This window comes from Chaetura pelagica, unplaced genomic scaffold (assembly GCF_000747805.2).
Source record: "Chaetura pelagica isolate M959 unplaced genomic scaffold, ChaPel_1.0 scaffold34, whole genome shotgun sequence".
Classification (NCBI taxonomy): domain Eukaryota; kingdom Metazoa; phylum Chordata; class Aves; order Apodiformes; family Apodidae; genus Chaetura; species Chaetura pelagica.
The window spans coordinates 82,160-94,103 of record NW_009952895.1 but is presented as its reverse complement, the minus strand read 5'-3'; the positions used below and the strand labels follow the sequence as shown (position 1 = coordinate 94,103).

Genomic DNA, 11,944 nt, shown 5'->3' with positions numbered 1-11,944 from the left:
CCTACACAAAACAAAATTAATTAAACCACATCTCCAACTCTTCCCTCTAGTCCAGAATTTATGTAAAGGAGATAAAGGTATAAATTCAGCTGTTATTTTGAAGAATAGTGAAATGAAAAAAAAACAAAACACATTTGCACTGGGTCTTTTCTTATATAGTTCTTACCTAACTTAAATATTGCACATTAGTCATGATAACCTGTGGACTTGTGTGTACTTACTTGGCATCAGAAAAATTGTGTCTGTCTTTTAATATTAGTGAGGATCCAAGAGCTGCTCAGAGCTGGTGGCACTAGAACCCCAAGAAGCATTTTTTTTCAGATATCTGGAATTTAACAACTTCACTAGAAATGCAGGCAAGAAAAACGGGGCTGCTCATAACAAGTATTGAGATGATGTGTTTGGTGACCTAGGCAAGGTTCTCATAGTTCCCATTTCTACAAATATCAACCTAATGAACTCTAGGTGCTGGATGAAGGCCTTCCAGACTCCACCTGTGCTTGGTGGAGGAGACCAGAAACCATGGAGCAGTTGAGATCTTTCAAAGGTTCATTTTCTGTGAAGAAGGGCCAGACTACCTCACCTTTTAAATTATATTTAGAGATCCTAAACTGCATTAAATTCTAACAACAGGACAGTGAATTTGGGCATAGATGCTCAACAAAACTGTCCTTGGATTTGCTCAACAGTCCAAGAATTCAAACTTAATGAACATTTTTGAGATTATTTTCCTTAATTCTTCTCTTTTGATCCCCAAAGTGTCAAATGGGGTAAAACCACATGCTACAAAATATATAAATCGCTCCAGCCTAGATAAACTAATGAGATTGGGACCCTGAGAGAGCTACTTTATATAGCTAAATGCTCCTTATAAAACAATTTCAATATTTCTATTCAGAAAAAATAGGCAGTTTCCTTTCTCCAGCAGCTAAGTTCCCAGAAAGTATGTATCACTTACATATGAATAAATATACCCTCAAAAGAGCCCCGGGGCCAATGCCCTCACTCTATTCTTGTCTGAATACACGGTTCAATTCACCTACCCATGTTTCTGTCATTTATTTAAGGTGTTACTAACCTAACTGGTTGTCAGCATCTACCTGAAACCACAATATCTGCTCTATAGAAATGGCCATTGATCTCCACGAATCATAAAGTAAGCCTGGAGTGAACATCTCAGATGCAGATGACTACACTTGGCTAGATGAGTCACTCCCCACACAGCAATGGAGATAATAGTAAAAAAATCTCCAAACAAAATCTTTCTGAATAACTAACCACTCCATTTTCATTATACCATAGACCTACTCTCATATTTTGCACAACTTGGGTGGGATGGCCTCCCCTGGTAGTGCAAGATTTGCTTCCAACTCTATTATTTTTAACCTGTTCTTCTTAACTACAGCGAGCTCTTCCTCCTGTTTCTATTTTTAAAAATTTTTATTTGGTCATCCAGAGTGGAAATATGGAGTGGACAACAGAGAAAAGTGGGTCTTGAAATGTATCTGAGTCTTGGAGAAGAATGTAGTGTCTGAAACTCATTGTGACTCTTTAGAGCTTTTCTGCCTTTCCTGTGTCACAGAATTCCTCTTTGCAGAAAGGGAACAATGGCACTATTTCCTTCTGCTTCAGTTTTAAAAGGGTACACCTCTGTGTTTGCTTTGAGATATTCAGATGGGATTGACAAAAATCCAAAGGATTATGGTCAAACAGAGCAATGTTTAACATATTTGAGATGCAACAGTCCCAGAAACAGCAAGTCTGGGGTGTTAAGGCAGCCCTAGTTCCTCCTAGAGCCACTCTGCTCAGCCCAAGTATAATTGAGCATTTTTGCTGACAGTTCAAACGAGCTGAGGTCGAAGCTTAAAAGGAATGCAATTCAAATCAACATGAAGAGCCATCTAGAATGCTGTGCACTAGCTTTGTGACTTCTTTTGCTTAAAGAAGATGAAATTGAAAGTAATTCAATTTGAGTCAATGGTGTTATACCAGCCTGAAACTGCAGTAAGAGAGGGCAGGGTGATGAGCATCTCTCTGCCAGCTGACACGGTCTGCAAACAGATGGTGCATTTCACAGCTCTCCCTCACTTCTCATATACAAAAAGAAGAAGGTAAGAACCAACCCACAAAGTTTGAATTCACCTTGTAAGAGAAAGCAGCCTAGCCTGGCAAATACAGAAAATTTGGGAATGTTACATATCTGAATCATACAGAAAAAAATGTTTGATACCTATTTATGATCTTGCATCATTAAAGTATTGTTCACACCTTGCCAGCATGACACAGGAGCAAATCTGTAATTTAAATGCTGACCTGCTTAAATATATAGGTATAAAAATACTACTTACTGGTTTTGCTTTGAGTCAGTAAAACATAATGTGCTTGCAAACATAAACCAACACAATTTTTAAGAATGCCCTATCATAAAGTAACATCCACTTTGCAAAACACTTCAGAATATTCAACTCATTTAAATTAGCATATATTGGAACAAGTTGCTCAGATGTTTGCTTTCAAACGTTTTCATATTACACACTAAATAAAATCTAGGGCTTACTATATTTTAATTTATGTGTAAATAATATACAGTTAAACATCACAATTGACTGAATACACACTCAACCCAAAGCTGCAAAATGCAGGAATCTGTGCACTTTGGATGTTTTAATTTTTTTTATTATTATTTTTTTTTAATCATAGCTGCCAGTAAAATAATTTAACAGAGGAATTAGCCCAGTAAATGAAAAATTAGGCTATTTATTCTCCCCCTGTTAGGTTACTCAGGCAAACCCACATCCTGGGGTTTCATGGACAAAAATGCATTAGATTTGGCACAGGCACATTCCAGGTTAATTGTCGCAACAGTTTATGTCATTTTGAATATCACTCCCTCTACAAACTCCCCCCATACATAAATCAGTCAAATGCTGATTTGCTCATAGAATCATCAAGGTTGGAAAAGACCTTCAGGATTATCAGGTTCAACCACCAGCCCCTACAAGCCCTGACCACTAAACCATCTTCCGAGGTTATATGTCTACCTGTTTTTTTAACACCTCCAGGGATGCTGCCTCCACAACCTCCCTGGGCAGCCTGTTCCAGTGCCTCACCACTCTTTCTGTAAAGAAATTGTTCCCAATATCCAATCTGAACCAGCCCTGGTTTAACTTGACCCCATCTCCCCTTGTCCTATTGCTGGTCACTATGGAGAAGAGGCCAACACTCACCTCACCACAGCCTCCTTTCTGGTTGTTGTAGGAAGCAATGAGGTCTCCCCTCAGTCTCCTCTTCTCCGTGCTGAACAGCCCCAGCTCCCTCAGCCTCTTGTCATCAGACCTGTTCTCCAGACCCCTCATCAGCCTCAATGCCCTTCTCTGCACCCTCTCCAGCACCTCCATGTCCTTCTTACACTGCAGTGCCCAGAACTGCACCCAGTGCTTGAGATGCAGCCTCACCAAGGCTGAATACAGGGGCAGGATCCTCTCCCTGGTCCTGCTGGCCACACTGTTCCTGATGCAGGACAGGATGGTGTTGGCCTCCTTGGCCACCTGGGCACACTGCTGGCTCATGTTCCGCTGCTGTCAGTCAGCACCCCCAGGTCTCTCTCTGCTGGGCAGCTTCAGCCACTCCTCCCCCAGCCTGTAGAGCTGCCAGGGGCTGTTGTGGCCCAAATGCAGGATCCAACATTGGGCCTTATTGAAACTCAAGCCATTGGCCTTGACACATCAATCCAGCCTGTCCATATCTCTCTGCAGAGCCTTCCTGCCCTCAAGGAGATCCACAGTTCCACCCAGCTGAGTGTCATCTGCAAGCTTACTGAGGGTACACTCTATCTCTTATCCAAATCATCAACAAAGATGTTGTACAGGAGAGGCCCCAGCACTGAGCCCTGGGGACACCACTCCTGACTGGCCAAGATCAATTCTTTTCTGGATTGAAGGCAATCCACTGACATCTCTGTTCCATAATATTCGCTCAGTGCTGATCAGTGTCTCTAATTCACCTTAATTACTGAATCATACCAATTCTGATTTCTTGTTCCCAATCCTTTTATCACTTTAAAAAAGAATTTCCTTCCAAATGCCACGAAAATGCTTTTGTATCACTGAAGTGAGAGTAGGGGCACTGAACAGTTGGTCCTTATGTTTTATGTCTTCTGTGGAAAAATCAAAGTCTCCTGCATTATGCAAGAGTAACTATGTGCAAAAACAATTTTGTAAACTCATCAGCAAAGGATGGGCTTAGGATCTAAATTAAATTTTACCTCAAAGCATTTGCATCTGAAAAGAACAAACCTCAAACCATCTTTTAGAGCAGCAATTCCTATAAAGTTTTCCCAATGAAACATTAGTGATTGACTAACCTGCTTTTCTTTTTCTACTTAAAAGATCAAAATGTTTGCTAGGGAAGCTAAATTTGCTAGACAAGTTCTTGGCTTTGCAAAGGAAGATTTTGAGACTTAAGTGTTTGGTGCACTAAAGGAATAAGCAGTAGCGCTAAACTCCTCGCACACGATATTCAAAGCTAGAAAAGCTACCTCCTGTTGGGGAGCCAATTTTTATGTTCTTTGTCCTTATTTTTCTGACAGGAAGGGAAACAGTCATCAGAGAAAGTTTTTGCGGCTTTGTAAACAAGACTTTCATCCTCCTAGAGTTTCATTCAGATCTCCTATGCATTGATACAAAGAGCATCACTGAGTCATCAGGGAGGAATATCTATCCATCACTGCTGACTGATCCCCAATACATGCCAGTGACCAGAAGATGGAAGGCTCTGCATCTTATACGTGATTCCTCAAAGCCACCTAGTCACCTGAAAATAGAAGTACTTCATCAATCAGACTATGGACCACCTCTCCTGAAAAGGCTGTGACTGCACTCTCTTTGCCTTTGATTTATAGGGTAGGCATTGCTGCCTTTTAGTGCCTTTCACTGAGATATGACAAGGGCTCCACATGGAGCTGGTAAAGAGCTTTAAACGAACAAGAATAGCATGATTTGCAGTATCCCTAGGGGTCAAAATCTTCATACGATCCTTCTTCTGCCCTTTAGTATGAGAGCTCTGACATCTTGACAGCCTTAAAAGATACCCTAGAGGCAGAACAAGAAAGGAACATCTTCATAGTCCAACTTGTATTTTTTAAAATGTTGAGGGATATTAAAACAGTGAAGCAGTCATACCTGGGGCCAAGAAGAACAGGTAACAAGACAGTGCTTTAAAGTAAAATAGTAATGTATAGGCAGTGACACAAGAAAAACACCAAGAAATTCAGGTAGTAATATCCCTGACCATCTCAAGTTCTTATCCCAGGAAAAATAAAATGCGTTGATTTGTCATTTCAAAGGTTAAATCTCAACCATATCTCCTGGGATTTGATTTCCTGCTTAATTTTACAGCTTCCACAATTTGCTTTTGAATTTTATTTCATCTATAAAGTAGGTCTTATAATTGTCCTGTTGTCATAGCTTCATAAAGATTCTGGATAAAGCAAATAAAAACAGTAACAGAGAAAACAGAGAATAAAAATCCTGTCCTGCATAAACAGCCATTATCCCCAGCTAACAATCATAAATATGTTAATAAACCCATCTATCTTTAATCACAAAGTACTTTAGAAAAATGATGGCCCAGCACTACTGTAATTAAATTAATGCAAGTTTAGCAATTGAGTTCAAGGGGACTGGAGTCAGCCTCCTCACAATGCAAGATAAACATTGAAGGATCAATTTAACCACCAGTAAATGGACCACCTCTGTAAAGAAACGTGCTGATTGCTTCGCAGGTGACATGAACTCCAGGTCTTCAGAACAGCTTGGAAATAATGTTTCACAGGTGACTAAAACAACACATGCAATTCATTCTGTGAGCCCTATGGTGAATTAAAAAAACCCCACAGCTAACAAGAACACCCCCCTCATGTCTTTTCCCTCCACCCCCAGATCTATAGAGTCAAAGATATAGATGAGACAGGAGGTTACTCACCGTCGAGGAGTCACCGCTTCCGGTCTCAAGCGTAGCTCCCTCAGCACAGGTGGGTGGGTGGGTAGAAAGTTGACTAGCCCTGCCCCCATCTATGACATCACACTCTACCTCATAAAAGGTAGTGAAAGTGCTCTGAACTCCAGTCTGATTTCCGAGAGATACAGAAAAGAGATAGTGAGAGAGAGAGCAAGAGAAATATTGTGCCGCAGAGTAGAGGTGAGGAGAGAGGAAAACGTGTGCTGAAGGAGCTATGCTTGGTCAAGGAAACAGGGACTCTTCCACGATGAGTAACCCCGCTGTCTGGTGGTTCCTCTCACTTGCTCCCATAGCACAGGTTAAGCACACAAGCCCTACGGGCTTTGGTGATTGGGAAAGGGGATAAATTTTGGCACCTTTTGATGAAAACCAGAGAGGAGAGAAAGCTCTATCCCCATGAAAAGCTGGTTGACATCAGATGGGGCATGAATTTGGTTGATGGACTTCCAAATAGCATTATTTTGTGTATAGTTTTGAACAGCTGAACTGCACAAAGTCATAAACATTGATGCAAGCAGCTGAAATTCCAGTGACTGCAACTGGAATTGCACTTAAGTCCACTCATGCTGAATAAACATTACACAATTCAACCCACTAGGCTGACCCTTGAGTACAGCAAGTCAGAGGGCAGGCCACCTAGACCACTGCATGAAGGAGGTCAGGAAAGAATTCTTATTTTCTCACATTGAAAATGAGAACTAACAAACTGTGTTGAAAGAGCAAGTGAGGGAAGTATAAAAACTCTGGGCATACACTTATTTACAGAGCACACTTTAAAGTTCCAGAAAATAGCAACCAAATTGCAAAGAGGTGATGCTTTTAAATACCATATATTTATAAACAATGACAACCTCATAGGCCACAGCATATTTTTATTAAAAACAAATAAAATAAAAATCCCAAGAACTGAAACTGAAGGGCTTAAAATGGAATATCCATTCTAATTTGTAAATGGAACTTTTATCATCCAAATTCTGGAAAAACAGGTTCAAGAGTAAACATAGTTCCTTATATTATCCACTGGGACTTTCTTAATAACCCAGCTGAATACTAAAACTGAAAAAAAAAAAAAAAGAAAAAAAAAAGAAAAAAGATATATGCTGCTAAACCTAATTCCATTAAATAGAAGTGCTCAGAGAATGGGGGACTATTCAGTGCCAATAAAGAGTGCTAGCATAAGAGCCTGACTTTTGGAAGACAAAAAAATGAATGCTCCTTAAATGTCTTTTACAAGTATGTGTTAGAAGCACACAGAATTAATATTGACATTTTCCCTTAGGCTTCTTGTTGCTACGAGGACCATGTAAATTGTAATCTAATGATTACTTTTTAAGACTTAGTAATGATTAATGTGTATTCCCTGCTCTGTTTGTGTGCTCTTTGTTTTTCTCTCCTATTGCAAAAAAAGAGTGTGTGACTAATGTCTAATACCAGTCACTTCACCTCACAACAGGAGTCAAGTATTTTTCTCCTTAACCTTCAAAACTTTTATAATAATCTACTCCTGCAAAATCTGCAGCTGCTACTTTAAACCTGTATATTTATAGATTTAAAATCCCAACAAATTGGCTAGTCCAGTTGACTAAATGAAGAGCTGTTGTGACTGTTAGAGATGATATATAACTTCAGGAACACAATGCAAAACTAGGTTGCATCTCACTAATACAAAGTAATGATAGTGCTGTGAATTTCATTTCATAATTGAATTAAACATGTATTTGTCTGATTTCTCCTTCTATCAAGCTATTTGCATGTCTGCAGATAGAGTGGAAAAACACCTCTGGTTCTCTGTGTTGCATCTACTCCTTATTAACATGAATGTCTAGTAGTCTGCTGAAGAGAAAAGAAAAATTGAACTTTTAAAGGCTTTTATGGTAAAAAGTACCAGGTAGAATTCAGTTAATTAATAAGGGAACCTGTGACTTGACTATTGCACCACCGTTGTTTTTGCCAAATAAAGTAGGAATATATTTGAAATCCTGTGACCATCAGACCTTATAAAGCCTAAGCAAGCTTGCTCATTCTGGAAAAGCAGGATGTTCAGAGGCTATATCCTTAATGATGAGAGATATTGCAATTGTAGTAGGAGTTCTAAGATCTCCTAAAAAGGAATAAATTGCCTTTTATTGGAATAGAAGCATATGGATGTAGTACAATTAAATTCCTGAAGACTGAGGATGGCCAAGAATATCCTCCAGTAACACCACAAGATGAGAAAAATGGTCGATTCCATCATGATAATGTGATGTAAACAGTTCAATAGATTAGGTAGCAGATAATTCCCCAGGTGGTAGTTTGGGCTAGCACTGCTTAAATCTGAAACCTTGTTTTGACCTGTTAAGTATGATGTCTGTAGTTGATAAAAGAGAAAATTAAGGCAAGAGCAGAAAAGATTAGACTGATTTGTGAACATAAACTGGAACGTGTTCCCTGCCTAAATGGTGAACAAAAGTAGGGAAATATCCCTAACTGGAAACATGTTAAAAATGTAAAACATTCAAGAAAGGAGAGAAATCTTCCAGTGTTCCAAAGAATACAACTAGGATTAATTAAATGAATGCATGGAAATGCAAAGAGAGGGTAAATCAGGACTTCAATACCGTAAAGAATACTCTAAAATATTCTCTTAAGGGATGTATGATAAGCAAACCATGTGAATGCAGATCCAATCACTGATTTAATCACTTGCACCCAGACACTAGAAATCAAGTTAAAAAAAGGGTTGATGTTCAGTTTGATGTCAAAGATCTGTCAGAAAAACTACCAAAGTGCTTTCTTTCTTGCTAAAAAGAAGGACAGATGATGGGGAATGGGTGGGCACCACAAAGGTACCAGTGGCTGCGGGGTATGAAGTTTGAGTTCAGCAAGACTGTGCAAAGCTGAGGAGTCTCAACCATGCAGAAACATTGTATGCACTACTGGATAACTACAGAAGGTAAAAATGGGAATATATGTTATATACATATCTTTTAAGAAATCAAAACAACAGCTTGAAAAGGCCACGTAAAAATGCCAAGCTGAATCATACCATAAAAGTCTGAGACATTAACAGAAACACACCTCTGACCCAAAGCTGTCCTTTTGCTGTTGTGGAACAGCTTGATGGATGGATGGAAGAATCTTTTTTGTTCATTATCTGTCATAGCTAAGGAATGATAAAATAAGTAACATCCCATCAGAGACTGAGTAAGGCAGCAACTCCTCTGATTTGAAAATGGGGAAGTTGATTCTAGTTGCAGGTATAAAAAAGGATGGAAATGTTTCTGCAGTCTTTTGGATTGGATATTGATGCTCTCATCCAGTTTTATAGAGTTCAAATTTGTCTTTGATGAGATTTAGGATAAATCAGTTGTATGTTTAATCTCACTTTCTAGTGATATGAATACTTACCTGGTAACTTAGTTCACAAGGTATTTTGATGATGTGCTAGTCAAAATTAAAAAGAACTGATGTTAAAAAGAAGCATTTGAGAACATCTAACATTAAGAGGCTAGGACTGATTTTTCTGATACTGGATAGTTTTTTACTTTCACTCCATGTCAACGGAGTCTGGAATACATTATATAAAACAAACCTCTTTGTTGATGGAGCTGCTTATTAGTTATGAAAGATTAACAATGTGATGTGAGAACAGGCAAATTTTTTCCTTTGCTCCTATGAGCTTCATAAATAATAATGGTAATAAAAAATACGTTCCAAGCATGGAAAAAAATATTACAGAGGTTAAAAGATATAAGGCAACTTCTAAATTTCCTCATTTAGTCTGATCTCTTCCTAAAGGCTATTATGACCTCCTACACTTAATGAAAATACATTCCTATTGTGAGTTTTATTAAAGATTTTGTTGTGAGCTGGTTTTTTTCAGTGTTTACAATTGAATCTGCTCAGGCTGGGAAAACTTGTAATGTTTTCCCTTGAGGGTATGTCTTCTTGCCTGTGAGTGTTCTGTGTGTGTGTTACTCATCTGCAAATCAGGTTCTCAAAAACTATAATTATATGGGTCTGAATTGAAGTTCTTATTCTTTTAATATCTGCAAAAGGCACATTTGATAGTACTTTTAGAAGTGAGATTAAGTCTCACAACTATCCAAATCAGGAAGTTAAATAATTGCAAGAGCCAAGAGAAGTACCTCTGCATATGAAACACAATCCAAAATCTCATATTGTGTGCTAACCTTTCATTATGTAAATTCATTTCTCCATAATTCCATCTGCAAGAACAAACTTAATTTTTATTTAAAGCCTCAGGATGTACCAGAGAATGCCCCAGGGGAAAGAAATTCTTATTCAATACAAAATGGTGAAGCCTGGTCCCAAACTACCACCTTTAGAGGCAGCAAGATAGGAAAAGAAGTGAATACGAGAGGCTGAGGGGAGACCTTATGCCTACAACTCAGGGTGTGTGCAGGAAAGATGGAGCCAGACTCTGCTCAGTAGTGCCCAGAGACAAGACAAGGGGTAATGGGCACAAGCTGGAACATGGGAAGTTCCATTGAAATATGAGGAAAAACTTATTTAGGGTGAGGGTGACAGAGTCCTGGGACAGGCTGCCCAGGAAGGGTGTGGAGTCTCCTTCTCTGGAGATATTCAAGACCCTTCTCGATGCAGCCCTGGGTAATGGGCTCTAGGGGATCCTGCTTTAACAGGGGAGTTGGACTGACTGATCTCTAGAGGTCCCTTCCAACTCTGACCATTCCATGATTCCATCAGATAGCACTGAAGTCCTCCCTTTATAGTAATTTTTGTAGGAATAGTCTTTTATGGCTGTAACTTAGGATATGTCAGAACAATCTCTAGGCCTTGCTAATTATTGTAGGGCTGGGGCAGCTTGTGCATTAGAAAGCCATAATATTCTCTTTTTCTTCCCATCTCATTCAGCATGGCCTGGCATAGGAAAACAAGCTGGGCTGAAGCCATGACTGCTCTAGCAGGTGAACTTTGGATTTTAGAGTGGTTACTGTTTTTAAAACAAATGCAGTATGTAATGAAGCATTTACATTAATATTATCTTCCCTTAGCTAATCTTTTCCTATGATCATATTTGTTTCAAGCCTCACTCTTGAATCATAACACTTTGTTTTATTCCCATGGAATTAAATGGCTTAACATTATTTGGTATCAGAAATGCTTTTCTTTGCAGAAAACCCTTATAATGAAATATTTCAATGAATGTAATCTTCAGAAATGTAATATTTGTTACCTGATAAAGCAAATGAGCTTGTTCCCTGTAGCCAAAATGCTTAATAAGGATAAACGTCTGATCTGTCTAAATTTTAACCTAGTAAATGTAGACATATAGATAGTGTGTGTGCTTCTTGTCTCCATGAATATATTCTAATGGAGACAAGTGCAGTGTGATTTTGCTTTGCAAATGAAATTCTAGATAACAGCTTTCCATTTATGCAGGATATATTGTCTCATATTTATGTGTATGTGTGTTTACATCTGCATTTGTATGCAATGAGATATTTTCTTAGTACTTAAAATAGCCTTATATCAAAACACTGCAGTTTCAAAAGAACTGAGATTATTTAATAGAAAATATTTTCTTTTCTTGTTGAATTTTTTAGTTGTCTTAAGCTTCATTCATTTGCTTTGCCTTACACAGTGTAAACTCTGCCCCCTACCAATCCACATTCACTCAGCTGCTTTGAAGAAATTAGCATAACACTAACAAAAAATAATCTTTCCAAAGTCTTTTACACTATTTTTTATGTGTATCATACTTATGATCCTCCAGATGGCCAAAGCTCAGAGTATATGAGCACCTCTGCTATGAAGACAGGCTGAGAGTTGGGGTTGTTCAGCCTGGAGAAGAGAAAGCTCTGGGGTGACCTTAGAGCACCTTCCAGTGCCTGGAGGGGCTCCAGGAAAGATGGGGAGGGGACTCTGCACATGAACTTATAGTGACAGCACAAGGGGCAAT

General features: G+C 38.8%; 1 protein-coding gene across 1 annotated transcript in view; it reads right to left on the bottom strand.

Annotated features, from left to right (window-relative positions):
- Positions 1-11,944, bottom strand: part of LOC104386933 (catenin alpha-2-like) — a 69,414-nt gene that overhangs the window by 11,941 nt on the left and 45,529 nt on the right. The window contains exon 10 of the mRNA XM_009995616.1: positions 5,983-6,126. Coding sequence (XP_009993918.1) covers positions 5,983-6,126 — 144 coding nt within the window. The remainder of the gene's footprint in view (positions 1-5,982; positions 6,127-11,944) is intronic.